General features: G+C 40.2%; 2 protein-coding genes across 8 annotated transcripts in view; one reads left to right on the forward strand and one right to left on the reverse strand.

Annotated features, from left to right (window-relative positions):
• The window catches only part of sqlea (squalene epoxidase a), a 4,660-nt gene extending 2,568 nt beyond the window's left edge, over window positions 1-2,092 (forward strand). The window contains exons 6-11 of the mRNA XM_072461268.1: window positions 1-31; window positions 176-271; window positions 709-851; window positions 1,496-1,592; window positions 1,703-1,790; window positions 1,898-2,092. The exon at window positions 1-31 is cut by the window's left edge and continues 141 nt beyond it. Of these exons, the coding sequence (XP_072317369.1) occupies window positions 1-31; window positions 176-271; window positions 709-851; window positions 1,496-1,592; window positions 1,703-1,790; window positions 1,898-2,090 (648 nt within the window). The 3' untranslated portion in view covers window positions 2,091-2,092. The remainder of the gene's footprint in view (window positions 32-175; window positions 272-708; window positions 852-1,495; window positions 1,593-1,702; window positions 1,791-1,897) is intronic.
• Window positions 2,093-3,254: 1,162 nt separating this feature from the next.
• Window positions 3,255-18,226, reverse strand: part of oxr1a (oxidation resistance 1a) — a 157,555-nt gene continuing 142,583 nt past the window's right edge. For 4 of the 7 annotated variants that reach the window (XM_072460819.1, XM_072460818.1, XM_072460817.1 and 1 more), the window contains 9 exons: window positions 16,898-17,634; window positions 14,671-14,836; window positions 12,628-12,793; window positions 10,439-10,519; window positions 8,678-8,803; window positions 5,876-6,028; window positions 5,699-5,794; window positions 5,129-5,202; window positions 3,255-5,056 (listed from right to left, as the gene is read on the reverse strand). In XM_072460819.1, the coding sequence (XP_072316920.1) occupies window positions 4,921-5,056; window positions 5,129-5,202; window positions 5,699-5,794; window positions 5,876-6,028; window positions 8,678-8,803; window positions 10,439-10,519; window positions 12,628-12,793; window positions 14,671-14,836; window positions 16,898-17,634 (1,735 nt within the window). In that variant the 3' untranslated portion in view covers window positions 3,255-4,920. Of the gene's footprint in view, window positions 5,057-5,128; window positions 5,203-5,698; window positions 5,795-5,875; window positions 6,029-8,677; window positions 8,804-10,438; window positions 10,520-11,604; window positions 11,781-12,627; window positions 12,794-14,670; window positions 14,837-16,897; window positions 17,635-18,226 lie in introns of those variants that run through there. The other 3 variants (XM_072460822.1, XM_072460820.1, XM_072460821.1) reach the window with 2 other exon arrangements.

The raw sequence follows: 18,226 nt of genomic DNA on the forward strand, positions 1-18,226 counted from the left end.
ATGGTCGAGAAGGTCCACCCACAGCTGCCAGGTAAAGCAAGGACAATATTAAGTCCTTATTTAGTGACAAAGAGTGCCCTCTAACCCAAAGAGTCAAGCATGTCAATGACGACTACAGCTAAATCTACACGAGATGTTGTCAAGTAAGACTAGAACGCCTGTCTCTTTCCTTCAGAGCATCTAAAGGAGCCCTTCATTGAGGCGCTGCAGAACGACAGACTCAGATCGATGCCTGCCAGCTTCCTCCCTCCCTCTCCGGTGAACAAACCAGGTAACTCAAACTAATCCACCTCGATACAGGGAGCTGAAGGCAGGAAATCTACTCACAACATCACACAATATACAGTTTATTCTTAGCAAGACAAACATTGCAATGGAATAAATGGTTGTTGGTAACAGCCGGATTAAATAGAGTTTTATCAAGAAGAACAAATTAAAACCACTTTGCTAATTAACAATACACATCACTTCACACCTTCACAACCCCCCCCCAAAAGCGCAATGCTATAATAAGATGAAGAAAATTGGCTTGGTTATGAAAATGATGCTTTTAATTTCCAAAAAGCCTTCAAACCATCATGAAACAGATGTCGCATCATCAGAGAAACGGCTCACTCCAGTGCAGTTTTGGCACCGTGAACATATTGAGTTGGAAAAAGCTGCTGATGCCTTTTGGATGAAGTACAAATGGCAGTCTGTCCCTCACAGGTGTGCTCCTTTTGGGCGACGCTTACAACATGCGGCACCCTCTGACGGGAGGAGGCATGAGTGTGGCTCTGAACGACGTGCGCATATGGAGAGAGCTGCTCAGAAAGATCCCCGATCTGTACGACGACAGGGCGATGCTGCAGGTACAAATGAAAACGAGACAAACGGGTTTGTTACAATGGCTTGACTGACAAAGTAGTTTTTAAAATGTATTTTGTTGTTAATCTACTTACCACCACTTTAAAATGATGTTCATGTGTTTAATTAGCTGTCTAGTTTCCTTTTTACGTTTGTTTGTTTTAGTTAAGTGCCAATTCAGCAATTATTAAAGGGAATAATTTGCCTCCATCTCTTCTGCAGCCTCTTTCCCTTCTAACTCTTTTACTACATCCATAAATGTAATCTTTCCTCTTTCTTGTGGCCACTTCTAACCTCAGAAGTTCTATTCACTATTCTTCTTCATCAGTACAAAAACTATACATATCATCCTGGCCTCTGAAACTGTAATCATTCTTCATACTTTTATTTCTCTCCAAAATAGAACTTCAACATTTTCCAACGCCGCGACCCTGTGTTCTGTTTCCTGTCTGTCTTAACTTTATTTGCATTCTTACGACTTAACATACACAGCAATAGCTTTAAAACTCTGAGGAATAATTATGACTTAATGATAGTAAGTGTGAGGATAGTTCCTGTAGCCCTAAATGCCATTAATTCCTGCTGAAGAACTACAGAGGTTGAAAGATAAACGCTGTGTTCACCAAGTCTCTTCTTCACTTTTGAACAGGCAAAGAAAACATTCCACTGGAAACGCAAGTCGTCACATTCCTTCGTAGTCAACATTTTGGCCCAGGCCTTGTACGAGCTGTTCGCGGCCACAGACGGTGAGTCCGAGCTCCACTTTTCCTTTAACACGTTGAACAACATTTCAGACGCACAATTATGAGGCAAGCTCTCGATGTGTGTGACAGATCTGATGTTTTGTTCTGTTCAGATTCTCTCCAAGAGCTGCGGAGAGCGTGCTTCTTGTACTTTAAGCTCGGCGGGGAGTGCGTCGCTGGTCCTATCGGCCTTCTGTCCGTGTAAGCATCAACCACATTGTGTATTTATGATGTGAACTTTAAACTGTCTAAGTTGAAGGCGGAGATTCTCTATTGGCTAATGTTGTATACGATTTTCTCTCCTGCAGCTTGTCCCCCAAACCGTTGACCCTCATCGGACATTTCTTTGCTGTGGCCCTGTATGCTGTTTATTTCAACTTCAAATCTGAATCCTGGTTCTCAAAACACAGGGCTGTGATTAAGAGCGGGACCATCCTCTATCGAGCCTCTGCTGTGATGTTTCCTCTCATATACTCTGAATTCAAGTACCTGATTTACTAAAGGGAAATTGAAAAAAGCAAAATGTAAAACCATGGAAAACTGGGAAAATGTAAGTATTTTCTCAAATGGGTGTGCCTTCGTTGTGTTGCTGCGGCTTTCATTGCACTGGTTGCAAAAGCGTGGTAAAATAGTGAACAAAAAAAGAGTTGCACTACTTCTACATGAGCAGTGACAAAATGTTATTTAGATGCTTTAGAGCATTGATGTAATATGTGGGCTACTTCACCCTGTGCTATTTGTTGGTGATGACCTTCTTAGTTTTACTAAAAATGTTGCCGATTTGTCTTAAGACTTTGTTTTAGTTGTACATATGATTTCAGGCACAGAAAAGAGACAATTGCCATTGTCAATGAACAACATCCACAAACAGGAACTTGCTTTGGTGATTCAGTAAAAAGTGATGTAGTGAATGTTTAGGTGCTAAACAAGAGCATTACTGGGTTGCTGAAAATGTTGGTCCTTCTTTGAGTAAACTCCATTGGTAAACTATAATAGAGAAGGCCCTTTTAGGGACCCCTCCATGAAACGTCTGTTTACATGAATAAGACAAAAATAATCATTTGGATCAAATGGCTTCTAATTCCTTTATGACCTGGTGGTCATTGTGTTGGGGACAGCTTCTGCTTCTCTTTTGTTTGTAATATTGTTTCTTCTGTGTTAGATCATAATTTTGTGAATGTGAATTATCTTCCAGAGCACATTCCTGTGCTCGGACAGATTTGTATTGCTGTATAGAAAGTGCTGATGCTAATAGCTGTGACAAGAAAAAACAATATACTATGACATTATGTACAATAGTCTCTGTTCATGTGTCATTTACTTACAATCAATGAGACAGCACATTCTCCAAATGTTGATGGGGTAAGACATAGACTTCCTGTCATGGGTCTTGCTAAAAAGTAAACATTTCCCAGTAACAATGGCATAGACTCTAGACTCAAACTAATGGCCGCTAGATGGCGGTCATGAACAATAAATCAGTTCAACATTTCTGTAAGGACGGTTTCCATCAGCTTTTGAATGACAATGCATACATTCTGCTCTTGCCAGTATATTTTGGGATTTATACAATTAGTGAATTTGTATCTGAATAACAACCCTCTTTTCTTAAAGAGTTAATATTTCAAACGATGTAATTATGTACATTATAAATCCAGACACATGCCAGGTTACAACAATTAATTCATCTTTATTAGTTTCTTTATATATCACTGTTACATGGTGTTCTGGTGAAATAATTGGAAGAATCCATATTATTCTTGAGTGAATCTTTCTTCCCATGGACATACAGGTGTGGAAGACCAGCAGGGGGCTCCACAGTTCAGTCCACCTGTCAGAGGTCGGTCTGCCTGCATACCTACCTGTCTGAGACTGGTCCATGACAGGACCAGAGCCGCCGCCCTCTCACCTCAGCATCCTCACAGAGACACAGAGCATAAGGGCAAACCCTTATTGATATCGTAGCAGCAAGCTTTCTAATAACAGTTAACATCTTAATGACCAAACAAAAAAGTATTGTACAGCTACTGCTAAAGAGACTCTAACAACCTGGCCTCGACGCTGTAACACCAGATTAAAGTGCTAGAAGCAACCCACCAATCCACACTTATATATATATATATATATATATATATATATATATAAATTATTATTTATATATATATATATTCAGAACAAATCTACTATTATAACATTAATTTACAGGGTAATATACAATATATTGTAACAGCTGAAATTTCAGCACAAATAGATCACTGTCACACATAACAGCAAATGTGTATATGATTATATAAGTGCTATATAATCATATATACCAATATAGAATTGTCATATATGCATGAAAAACAAGTTAACCACGTCTCAGGCTTTTCAAATGATACCCAGAAAAGCAATTGTGTATAAGACGTAAAAGCTTTACAAGTGTCTCTCTGGAGAGCGACAGGAGAGGCACAAATGCCCCACCTGTGTGTTTGAGGTCACAGGACAGTTATTTGCATATTCCACAAATCTATTGCAACACGTTACTGTCTACAAACAGTACAGCCAGCGTCCGGACAGGAGCTGGTGTTAGCTGGACTCACACGTACACCCACTGAACAGAACGACGACGATGGGTGATCTGATTATAGCTATGTGCTTTCAGATGGTGTGCTATGACAGTGAACAACAGGAGGACTACAATACACAATACTAATAGTTTAGCCTCAAAACACAACCCAAAAGGGTACGGGAGAAAGACTGACACGCCCGACTAGTGGGCACTGCATCCTGCTGCTGCCTCTGATGTCGCCGTTTCATCATAAATCATTGACACTCCATCATTGACATTAATGGAATGTGTTTTTGATAGCTTGGCTTTCCGTCTGCAGCACAGTGAGTAACATCCTACTGAAACACACATGTCTAAGGGCGTTTTGAGAGGTGTGAGTCCTTGAGTTTCTGGACCAGGATTGCCGGTTGTTTTTTCAGTCCAAATATCATCCACTCCCCCACTAAAAGAGGGGAGAACAGCTCCGATGGGCATTTCCTGAGGCCTGCCTGTCTGAACCATCATCAGGCATTCTGTCGCCACACTACCCTGCAAAGACGCTGCACAAGGCGGTAACAACATACACACATAGTAATTTTTCACAAAGAAAAAAGGGAAAGCTCCAGAGTAACTGCAGTAGTAATGCACAACAAGCATCCGTTAGGTAGCTTCCAACCACGGGGAGCCCTGGAGATGTGCAGGTTTTGGGACATTGCCATTGTTCGATAAAAGGAGACGTACTCCTTTGTTTTGCCCTTGACAGGTCTTTGTTTTAAAATTTCCCTGTGGTGCATGGTTGGGTTATTCAAAAGCCCAGATCTCTATTTCCTGCACATAGAAATCCTCCTTCTTCGAGAGCATGGGGTTCCCGAATGTTTTACAAGAGTGACTCCGGCCATGGTACAGGTCGCCATCCAGCCACAAGCCAAACTCGCCACTAGAGAAAAAGAAAAGCTGGTTAATATGTCAATGTATTTTCACCATGTGCAGAGTCCAAAAGTGTGCTCACCTTCCTCCTCCAAATGCTAAAGAGTCCATATCTCCCTTCATGAAGAACATGTTGTCGCCTGTCCATTTGTACACCTGTCACAAAGAACACAGTATATGAGGAGCAATCGAGCAGCTATAATCACTTGCTGGGTACTTGGTGTATCAGTAAATGTTCTAGATTTTTAGATTTTGAAGGACTCTTCCACTTGAGCACAAAATACAGTAACGCAGCAAAAACTAGTATTTGTAACACCAGCTTTAGGAAATTGTGAGACTTTTAGGTTTTAGCTATAAATGAGGAGACACTTAAAGGCCTGTTCTTTACAAAAATGCAAATATGAGAAATATGTAAAGTGAAAGATGAATGGACTGCTATTTTTCTAAGAAGGAAAGGAGGTTTGAGAGTCACATGTTTGAGTGAAGAGTTCTAATGCAGTACTTTTAAATAGTTTTGTATAGCTATATCATTTATTTCACAAGCACTATCATCACAGACATTTTTGGACTGCAATAAATTGCCTTGTTTATCAAACATTCCAAAAATCACTACTAATTCAAAATAAAACAATAGAACTAAGAAATGACAAACCTCAAATTCTGGGTTGAATGTAAAGAGAAAGGTTTCTCCAGTGCCATAAAAGCCTTCACTGACTTTAAATGGCTCAGATGCCAAAGCACCAAAGACCTGAAGAAGACACAAAGTTTGAGTTTATGTGAGATAGTAGTTAAACAAAATAAACTGAGTGCTGTCTGTTTAGTCGCTTACTTGGCCATCGCTGTCTTTGATCACCAGCAGAACAGGGGTGTCCTGCGACTGCATGGTTCTGTACAGAGTCTTGATGCTCATGCCATTCTTGGCGGTGCCAAAGGCCAGTGTCCATGGGTACCCAATGGTCCGGGGTGGGAGATTCTTAGCAAGCTGGGGAAAAGAAAAACTGTTTACAGACTTCATTGTACAGATATTAATGACTTGGATTGCTTCACAATCCTTTACATTTCCAACACCTAAAAGCCACTGAAAAAAAGAAAGCAATAAAGAACAAGGAAAACGGGGAGGAAATGAAAGAGAAAGGCCACAGCACCAATGCTCAATTACATCTGCAGTGACCTTTTCACACAGCGTGGCGTTTAAAGAAGAGTAACAGGGCTCCACAGAGCAGAGCGGGACAGGGGGGAGAGGGCGGCAGCTCCCCGAGAGCCGCCTGCCTCCACACTGCAGAGGATTAACTGCAGAGTGTGCAACTAATGGAGATGGAGCTACAGGAGGAGAGGAGGCTCATTTTAAAAGGACTGAGAAAAGAATGTTTATTAAAACAGGGAGATGCTACACAGGTACTTCCAAGACAATAATTGATAAAGGGGCTGGAGGGCATAACTGGCACAAAATACAAAGGCAGTTTACACCTTGAGCTGATTACACTTTCAGTCCCACTAGTTACTCTGCTTTAATTGGGTATCCTTGATTTATTACCAATTTAAAACTAGTTAAAGGAGACAAATTATGTTTTCCCCTCTAGGTACTTCAAACTGAGCAATAGCATTTGTAGATCATCATTTTACATTTCGTTCATTGTAAACAGCAATATTGATCCACAATGGCTTTATAATAGAAACAGATCTATTGACTTTCTGTTCAAAACTGCAGAACTGAAAAGCCGCCTCTTCGTAGTGACACTTCACTGCAGACTGTCATTTATGTTTAGTTTTAAATGGCTAAATGACATTTTAGAATCCTACATGTAAGACTCTTGAGCCTTGATTTTACAAATAATCACAATTACATTCAGGGATGTGATTGGCAGGACTATACAGGATTAATACATCAATTTAAATACAAAATACTTTGAGTAAACCAATAGGATACACCGTTGGAACAAGGTTAAAAGCGCAGCAAAGTTGGTTTAGCATAGCACATATTATGTCATCAGCTTTAAGATGTGTCTGATGCTCTGGTTTTAATTGGTGGAATTCACACTTTTTAAATATATATTTATTGACTACACTTGATATTTTACTTAACAGCTTTTATCAGAATGGCCAGTTAGTAATCTTCAAATTGCAACCTCAACTCTTCCCAGTCCAGTCCTCAGCTCTCTGGTCCCTAAATGTGTTTCACTTGTTTCTTGTTGGTTCAGCACAATTCTCCAGAGGTGCAGCAGTGTAATCATCGGTCTGGAAATGATGCCCTGAGCAGATGAGGCCCGACTCGCCTCACCTCTGCTCCACTGTGAGCTCCAAACGCACTCCTCTGGGTGGTTACGGAGCGCTCTATATTGGCAATCTATGGGTCAATATGGCAACTGGGACTCGTCTGCGTCTTACCCTTCCATACAGGGCACTTAGTGGCTCAGGATAGGCTCATTTTTGACTATCTTTAGAAACACTGCACACTCTCAATAGAAATATAAATACAACTACCACGGCATAAAGAAGTGAAGTCATTTTTACACAGAACATACTCTGCTTAGTCTGCCAGCATTTGTTTCATTGATTACTACAATTAGAGGGTGTCTGTAACCTGCTCGTCTCAAATGTTAATCATCTCCCTCAAATGTAATAGCTATAAACTCAATTACATTGCAACAAGAAACTACTTTACATAAGAAAATAGCGTATTTTCCGAAGTATCGCACTTTTTTTCATAGTTTTGGCCGGGGTGCGACTTATACTTAAATTTATACTTATACTCCGGAGCGACTTATATGTGATATTATTTGTTATTTTCACACTTGCAACCGCATTTCATACTCCAGTCAGTGCGACTTATATATATTTTTCTTCTCCATTATGCACTTTTTGGCTGGTGCGACTTATAGTCCAAAAAATACGATAACACGAACAACATATTTTTAAAGCGACCATTTTTAAACATCCAAAACCCTGGGTCACTGCAAACCTTAAGAGAGCAGTGGTCACACTTCTTATGGGCTGAAGTTTACGCTGCACTTAAGTGTCCAAACACACTGTAAATCTCCTTTAGTCAGGTTTGGCTGGAGTTTAAAGGCTGATAAAGCTTTTCCTTAACAACACGCTGAACACACAAAGACTGTAGCACTTACATTTTGTATGACGATGCTTATAACAAAAGGAAAAACAACACAAACTTTGACAGTGATAAATGCATTTGTCCAGCCACTAAACAACAGCTAACTAAAGAGAAGCAGATATGAGCTGGGATTACGTGCAATACTGAAGTGACTGCTGTATTCCCCAAGCGTACAGTTGACAAATGAAGGTGAAAGGGCACTGCTTGTCTGTTTTACAAATACAACAAACTATTCTATAATCAGGAACAGCAGGATACACAAAATACAACAATAATAATGATAATAAACAGACACACTATGGCATAGAATAGAAGACTCCAACAACAGCTCCTGCAAACTAAAAATTCTCATGGGAAGGCTGACCTGGGAACCCTGTTTATTACAAACAACAGCATGGATAGTAAAAGAAAAAGTAGTTTCTAATGTTGGTAATGTTTTGGAGGATAAAGTGGCTGTTAATTCATGTTTTGAAATTCAGTACTTTGCTTACAGAGCCCAAAAGCAGAAGAGACAGACTTTACCTTCTCTATCTGGTCCGCCTCCAGGAGTTCACTGGGCTCCTTGAGATTGGGTTTGAACGTTTCAGGCTCCAGCTCAGCCTTGATAGATGTGCCATGTTTGGAGTTGACCTCTTCCTTGGTGGTAATCTGGAGGAGCAACAATCACAGTCAGATACAAGTGGCCACAAAGGCTTGTAAGGTGATTTTTTTTTGTGTTGTTTCCCATTTTTTTTTAAATTAAGTATATTTTGAAAGGAGTACTAACTGATTATAATAAAATATTAAAATTGTACTTACAATATACTGAATTTAACCTAAACAAACTAGCTAGAGGTACAATGACAAATCTAGTCCTACATTGGGTGGGAACTGTATAGGGTGAACATTATCTATAAGTACACTGATTAAAGACCGAATATGCCACTCTTAAATGCCACATGACCGGGTTGGGATTGGCAGGACTGAGATCACAGGAAAAGAGTTTTGAAAGAGGAAAAACTCGGCCAAATAAATAAATCAACATTTGTTGGTTTCTCTGACAAGACGATTGTTAGACTTATCTGCCTCATCTTCCTCAATAACAGAGGCTAATTGTGAGTTGCTTCCTCACTGGTTCCTGGGTGGAGCTCATGTTTCAGTGCACATTCAAATTCTGCCTACCTGCATTGTCTCCCTGTCTTTCTACAGCCTATCACTGACACAACATCACTTTGTTTAATAGTGCTCCTCTTACTACCCCTTACAAAGTATCCTCAGCTATACCGTTAATTCATTTTGACAACAGCATTTCAAAACATCTGTCTTTTCTGCGGCACTAAACTAAGATATTGGAAGACTGCCTTGTGCTGTTGAGCTTTAAAACAGCCAGGCTAAGACAGAAAGCCTGACACATAGAGATAAAGCGGCTGTCACGTGCCACTGCAAAACTCAAAACAAGCCAATTTTCTGCCAGGAATTGATAAAAATGTTGTCACTTCCTCTAGAATTGGCTTTATGCCAATTTGAACGAAAATAATAAATAAATAAATATATATATATATTTTTAATTCATTCATTTTCTACCGCTTGTTCCCTTTCGGGGTCGCGGGTGCCTGGAGCCTATCCCAGTGACTTTGGGCCTTTATATACTGGTATATTGTGATACTTAATTTGTTAATACAGTATTGATATTAAGTTCTGTCAGCCCTACAATTTTGTTGCTTATGTAGAGAAAGTAAATATATTTATTTATGTTGCACAGTAACTACATTTACTGTTTTGATATGTCTTAAACCTCTTAAATTAGGAGTATTTCATAAACCACTATATGAATATTGCGTCTAAGAAATACTGTTATAAATATGTCTTTTAAAAACAGTGATATATCATTGTGAAATATTTTGATTATCGCACATATTGCACAAATGTGATATTGTTGCATCATGAGCTTGACTTCAAACTAAACTTGTAAAAGTGGTTAATGTCCCGACCAAGCACCCCTGACCAAAATCCTGGTTCAAACTCGGAAGTAGGTTCACTGCGGTAAGCCACATTCTCCCTTGGCGTTGAGAGATGAGTAAAATACAGATAACAAATTTCCCTCCAAGGACAAAGTACCTTACCTATAAGAACTATAAACCTAAAACCTTAATTAAAGCAAAGGCGGATGCTTAAGTCTGCAGTGAGGCGCCTAGGGGAGCTGCTCAGGGAGCTGCTCGGGGAGCTGCTCGGTTGTTGTTGTTGTTGTGGGCAGTAGAGGCCGGGGCGGGATGCTACATTGGGGCAGTCAGTGAATCATGGCACCTGGAGTCGTTTGCAGAGTGAGCGCAGATCTTCACTGTTTAGTGCATCAATTCGACGGTGGTACTCCGTCAGAGACACTACCTGGTGTACAAAGACAGGAACAGGTGCAAACATAAAATTCTCCCAGTTCAGCTGCTGGCCTTGACGAAATAAGAACTCTGAAGTTAGTGCGGGTCAATTTAACCCCAAAGTCTTTAGATAAATTTGTATACAGGCAAGCAGAAGATGGAGTATTTTGCATGTTTGTGTACTTCCTCAATCATCAAGTCAGCTTTTGTTGAAGATTATATTTTAAAAAGTTAACTCACTGAAAGCAAAAACTAGATTTGCTACAATGAAGCACACAACAAAATTCATAAACAACATAAACTCTATCATGGAAAGTGACGCAGACTGAACAACAAAATGACTGGATGAGATCCAACAAAGTGTCGGCCCACGCTGTTGCAGACTCCACCGAGAGCCGCTGCCTCAGAACAGAAGTTGGCATGATCATCTAGACTGGCACAGCATGTATGACCTCATGTACAATACAGAGAATGGAAAGTTATATTTAAACAGCTACTTTGAAAACCTTTGAGCTGGCTAACCAGCGTTGGTCCTTGTTCAGAGTCAAAATAACTTGTAAACTTTGTAAAAAGCAGCACCTTTACAGCGCTCATTGTCATGCAGCAGAAAGGATAAACTACTGTCTTCAAAAATGATAAAAGACAACACCTTCTGAGTTCATTTATTCAGTCCATGAGCCAAGAGCCAGCCAATGTACACAATATCCCGTTTATGAATAGAAACCAGCTAATCCATTCGCGAGACAACTTGGAAAGAGTTTGTCAGAACTTCAAAACAAACACATTTAGATGCAGAAAACAGGAGCAGACTAGTTTGATCTCTGATGTGAACTCAAGCAAGCTGTGAAACTTTGAGAAACATCATGCATCTACATTACAGCTTCTTTGATTTGCAGACAACAGACCAATCCTCGGCCCAGATCCAAGAAGAAAACCGCAAAGAAAACAGCCCAGCGCTGTGTCCTGGGCTGAACACTGAGCACTTTAACACTTTCTGATTTACAGCTTAGCAGTGAGGCTAGTTAGCAAAAGGCTAGCGCGCTAACGTAACTAGTGTAAACCGTAGAAAGAAACTTGAAGGAGACACACGGGACGTACACAGGAATACTTAGGTGTCAGCCGTTTCTCTGGGTCCTTCACTCTCCTAGAAAACATATCTTTCCCTCAGAGGAAGTTTATAGCGTCCGTCACATTACAGATGCTGTAAGTTCTCCTTGGCACCCACAAGACAGACGTCCAGAGTTGTTGAGACCACTGGACTAAAATAGAAACTCTCCAAACGGGGCCCGTTTGCCTCGAGTGACATCAACATTGTCTAATGACAACAGGCGACAGGAGGAAATCCAGGGTCTGATTGGACAAATAGAACTTTAAAGGCGGGACTCAACCCGGAAAACACGGACGATATTTAAAGAGACAGTTACATCATACCCAGAACAACCATATAAACTTCCAATTTAAAATCTAAAGGAAATTTTGCAAATTTGTGACTAGTCACAAAAATCTTGCTTGCTTCTTATACTAAACTAAAGCCACTATCACTTGCTTTCTCAAACAGTTCATAATGCGAATTCAGTGTTAAAACGTAAAATTTGGAAAGGATTGTTCTTGTGGCTTTCGAGTTTTGATTTTTTTTTAAAAAGGGAAAAAAGTGATAAAAAGTAGAATTGCTGACACACAATTTGTATGAATTGGCTGTAGTGACCAACAATACTGACACGCAACATGACGTACACTGACCCACAGAGTAAACGATTACACAAACATGCAAAATACTTTGTTGGAAGCTCTAAGAGAAGCACATTTCCAAGCAAAGCAAATGTTAACGTCAAATACATATAATATAGAATGAAAAATACAAAAGCATAATTTAACTTAACATTTCAGATGGAAAAGATAATTCACAATGTATTAGATTGTGAATATTACTTCACACAATTACAAAATGTGATTTTACAACTCACTTAAAAGGCACCACATAATAATATATAGATAAAATATATAAAATATGAACTGGCCAATAGCACATACAATAAATATAATAAAATACATGTATGTGATAATGGTAGAAGAAAATGCAAAATACTGTAGGTGCCCTTTTTTAGTATTTTCTGACATTACCTCCCACTCTTTGACATTGAGGTCTGTGATTGGATCGTCTACAGAAGTTTGCGAGGCCTCGTTCTTCTTAATGACCATGAACCCAGGTTCTTGTCCCATCCCTCGAACACCTTCCCCATACATGTCCGGACTCCACTGCATGAAGAAGACATACAAGTGGTCCGACCTGTGTCACAGAAAAGACAAAAGTCAAATCAAATATGTTTGCCTTGAAAAGTACCGCGCTACTAAAAATGATTACTTGGTGCATAAAAGAAAACACATATTGTCAGAAACATTGTTTGCCCAGAAAAATGTATAATTTGAAATATTTTAGATAACCGTTTCTTCATGCTTTTTGTACACCTACAGGTGGAACATACATTTTATAGATCTATAAATGCCATGTCAACATACGTCATTGTGTAATTTAATCATAGGGCCATATTTATGGTTATGTCAATTAAACTAAATAATTGAATGCATCTCTTCAGACAGTAAAAATGTGGAAAAGTATACAGCTCACTGAGGCATCAGTCTGAGTGTCTCTAATCCACTGGACATAAAAGCTTGTAAACACTGTTATGGTTGTATATATAGCTCATTCAATAGGTTTTCCTTCTGTCCTGCACTAATGCAGGACACTTAAAGACACATCATGCGGGTCGCCTCCCATCTAGGTCAGGCCAACGGTGTCTGAACAAAAAAGCCGATGAATTACTGTGTTTTCAAGGCTACAGCTTGCTCCTTCTACACCTACATATAGTTCTGCTTACAGTTCAAAGACAGTCAAGAATTACTGTAAGACAATATTCAAAGAAAAAATGATGAGTGAAGTTAATATATATATATATATATATATATATATATATATATTCGCTATTATTATTAATATTATTATTATTATTATTATTATTTTTGATTTGCATAAAACAGTTCTTATGGGATATGCAGAAAGAGTAGAGAAAACAGGAAGAGATAAACAATGCGATAACAATAATGACTACTGAAGTTCATACGGACTAATGAAGGAGAGGGCAGGGCACTGAAGCCTCATTACCATTTAACATGTCATATTATCAATAATTTATGATAGCGTGACTAACAAGAAGGATAAGAGATAGCAGAATGGGAAAACAACGTGGTTCTTTACTAGACCAAAACACACATCACAGTATCTAATGACAATACTTGGTTGGTTCCAACTAAATTGATACACCAAACTGCAAAATGTTGATTATGTTTTTTCCAGCATTATTACTCTTTAATGATACCCTCTTTGCCACAGTGATTGAGTGGAATAGTTTTGATGTCGAATGAACTTAATCTTTTCCCTTAGGCCGGACAGGAATCATTAACAGATCACTGCAACAACCCATAATTATCTTGCATTCAAAGCGGGCTATGTTTGTTTGTTATTTTGTCTTGTCTATGACCCTGAAAAATTGCTGTGCTGAAAAGAGACCAGATGCTATAGATATGACCAATCGCATCTGGATCTAGCTTCTAGCATAGTTGACCAAAATAGACTGGTTAAATGAAGTTATCTGCACCGCTGGGACTTGTAATCTACCGCACATAAACATATGAGGCAGAAGCGCATATATTTCCTTGCTATGTGTCAGGATCTGTAACGCAATTAAAACCTACTGCTGACTTGGCAAGCGTGCATCAACAAGAGCAATCAAGCATGGCAGAAGAGATATAAACATGTTGTAGCCATATTGAGATCACCACCAATTTTAGCTTAGGTCAGGAGAAGTTTAAATATGCCATTCATACATCTTTTACAGAAACATTCCCAAAGCTTAAAGTAGTACGTGTCAGTTGTGTTGGTGAGTATTGTATTAAAAATAAATGGCCCGTCTGGTGGGGAAGCGCAAGTGGGAGCTCTTCCTAACCAAGACTGCATATTTGATGTTGATACGAAAATACAACCCGAGCAGGCGATACAATATATACATACACATGGTAATATAAATCATTAGATGTGTGAATGAAAGCTCAGAAATGTGCATAACATTTGATATTGTGACACTTTTTAAGAGCAGCATAGACCCTGACCTCTCTTGAGGCACGGCGAACCAGTACTCGTGCTTCTTGCCCAACTGAGCGTACTGCTGCATGGACGCGCTGGCATTGGATACAAACGTCTTCTTCATGGGCTTCCCCACTCGCAGACACAGGAACTTGTGAGAGCGCTGCTTCCTCTTCTCCGCTGACCCAGAGCCTGCAAAACATATTACTCACACTGTCAAGGCCCACAGTGTTACATGATAACCACAATTGACAAAGGATTTATTCAACATAATGCTACAAGAGGTTCTTTCACTGACTAAAAACAAGATAACTTCAATGTATGAGACGGAGAATAGGATAGTCAAATAATTGTCCGGTCTCGACATTAGAACTAGTTTGAGAGAGCAGAATTAGGAATGTAGTGAAGTGAAGAAAAAACAAGATTGTAAAAAAAGAGGCTTGTAGAGTTTATAGCAGCTGGGGATTTTGATTTGAATGGGTTGAGTATCGATACAGATCCGATACCACATTTCATCTCAGTAAATATGGACGTACCTCATTTTAAAGCTCACAACCTTTAGAATTCCCTCATTAAGTATTGTTTAGAATCCACACATCCAATTAATATGATTTGCTTATTATTATGACAATAATAACTCTAATCAAAAGGAAAGAAACCCAATATTGACAGTTCAGATATCCGTATCAGAACTGAAAAAGTGAATTAGAGCTACCTAGAAATGACAATGAAAGATGAACTGAAGTAATATAACTGACAGTACCTTTTAACAGAACATCGCAAAAGCCTGGTCATACTGTTTGACAAATAACACAAAACACTAATAAGCATTAACATCTAAACTCTCAGGGTAACCAATTTGATTTAGAAATCAAACTCATCTTAATGCATCATGTTTTTGAAGCTGCTGGTGGTGGCGCTAATGTGTGCAGAATAAAGGGCACGCCTGCTGAGAGAAGCCTGAACATTAGGAGAGCTTTTGTAACCCAGCACTCTGTGGGACAATAATTGCAGAGGAAGAAAAGGATAATTTCTCTCCCACTGTTTTGGTGTGTTTCTTTGGAGTCAGAGAAATCACTGAGGGACCACAGTGACATGTCGAACTAGAGAGTGGGACTTAGTGAGTCATTGAGGTTGACAGGCAGACGCTTTTGTCAGATAAAACAATACAGCAACCAACACGACAGAAATTCATGGTCAGAGAAAGCTCTCGAGAAGACGGTTACAAGGCACTGAAACGTTCTCTAAATACAATTATTGTGCAATTGGTAGGAGAAATAGTGTTAGAAGTGGTACAAGCACTAGTAGTCATTAATTAGTAATTGTGTAATAATACATTATTTGTTTATAGTGTATGCTCAGTACACACAAGGGGGCTATTTCAATAATTTATTTAGAATTAATTTCCATCTAAAAAATAAGAGTTACATTTGAAATAAAACCCCACATGCAATAGCTTATAGTTTACACTTTAAGAGTTTTTTTTCGTCTTACATGGGACTTTTGAGCTTCATAATTTAAGATGATTAGGACAAATACACAAGATGATTGAGAAATAAATGTTAACACAGGTGCCAGGTCATCAGACATAAGGACTGGAAGAAAGCCAAATAAGAAATTTGTATGAAATAGTACTGGTCAAATGCCATGTCAAAACCAACTTTCAGAGCAATGCGAAATAAATAAGATCTCTCTGAAAGTGTTTTGATGTCAGGTTAAATCGCTGCCTCATATCCCCTCTGGTTTCAAGGTATGTGAGGCATTGTGCTGTTTGATAGGCTTTAGCTTATCACCCTGAGGTGCCGTCCAGACCACCAGAGCTAAAGATAAAAAGGCTGCATAAAGCTATGAAGGCCTCGCTAGCCCACACACATAGATAACGACAACAGAGGCAACACTTCCGCCACATCTTTATATTCTCATTACTAGAGCCAAGCCGCACAGGGACACGAGGCTATCAGAGGCTAACATGAGAAATTCCACTGAGGAAAGACATTTACTTTGATACAGAAGAAAGTATAATGTAGAGCTGCACATATAAGAGAAGTTATGTGAAACTAGGACAAAACCAGGCACTTCAAATATATAGAGAAGAAGGGGCACCACCTCATGACTTCAGCTGGTGAAACAATGTTACAATATAGGTTTTTGGAAGGAGATGAACTGAATGAGGAGGAATATTCATACATTCAAGAACATGACAAGTATTTAAATGTAAAAACAAGACAAGGCCAGAGTGTTGACCATATTTACCCTCTGCCGATTCCTGCGATCCGTCCTTTTGTGTCTCCTCTGCACTGCCTTTCCTCTCTTTGTCCTGTTGCATAGTGTCTGTTTTGGAGAGTTCTGTTCCCTCATTGGCCTCCTCGTTTGGACTGGATGGGGCAGCAGTGGTTGTAGTGGTGTCTGGAGCACCTGCGGGGGGAGGGGCGGAGCTCTGAGACCCTGGGCGAGAGTGGCTGTTGCTGGGATCCGGCCCTTGGCTAGTGGTGGTAGTGCTGGTGGTTGTAGTAGGTGTGCTTGGTGCCTGTTCTACACTGTGCTGCTTAGACCCCATGGCTGACTGGCTTTCAGTGGCAGTGTCTGGTGGATTGTCCTCTGCGGGAGCGGGGCTTGTCACGACTGGGGGCGTGGCCTCTTCTGTCACCTGGGAGACAGAGCCAGAAGCTTGGCCATCGTCACCAACCTGAGAGTCTGCTTCTTCAGCTTTAGGCGTTTCTGCTTTAGGACCCTCCGCCTGGGTCACGGTCTGTACAGACTCGGTGGATGCACCCGAGGACTTGTCCATGTGCAGGTCTTCGTTGGACGCCTGCTCCTCCTCACGAATAGGGGACAACTCGGATTCAGTGAAGACATCCTCAGAGATAGACCCCTCAGTGCTGCGCGGGGCCGTGCTGCTGCTGCCATCATTGGCCCCTGGCTCCCTGAGGCGCGGCTCCGGCTCTTTCTGCTGCGACGGGTGTCTCTCCGAGGGCAAAGGTTCCAGGTCACTGAGGAACAAACAGTATTGATCAACCAAGAATAACCCATGCACTACAGACACAGTTTAAGAATCATTGATCTACACATGTCTAGCGCATTAAAACTACAACTGAACAAACAATTAGAGGGATTAGAGGGAAAAAAAAACTGCAGACAAAAGAGTGGGCGGAAACACCACCAACGAGTCTGCTTCCTTGAGCATAGATAGGTGAGCCATCACAGTGTAGGAGGGTGCCGCCATACTTCATTAACCCTGCCGTAATTGCAACTTCCTTTTTATTTTGTAATGCGGAGGGAAAAGGATTAGACCCCAGGTTTGCTGCTGATGCAATCTGACCAGGCGTGCAGCCCAGAATGACGGCGATTACAGCTACTTAGGTGCGTCTCTATGTAAATGGAAAATGGAGAATTACTTTGTGAAGAAACATTCAAAGCCTGGCTGATTTGTGTGGGAGTAAATCTGAGTTAAAGCCCATTTGCGGCTTGTAATGCTGTATTTTTCACCAACTACATGGAACTATATGGACCATTTTCCACTCATCGCCCGATTTCCCCTGTCCACAGCACATTAACTGCCCTCCATTAATGTTGGTACTTTTT

The sequence above is a fragment of the Eucyclogobius newberryi genome, unplaced genomic scaffold (assembly GCF_026437365.1).
Source record: "Eucyclogobius newberryi isolate DKJ021-1_F unplaced genomic scaffold, fEucNew1.0.hap1 SCAF_3, whole genome shotgun sequence".
Lineage (NCBI taxonomy): Eukaryota > Metazoa > Chordata > Actinopteri > Gobiiformes > Gobiidae > Eucyclogobius > Eucyclogobius newberryi.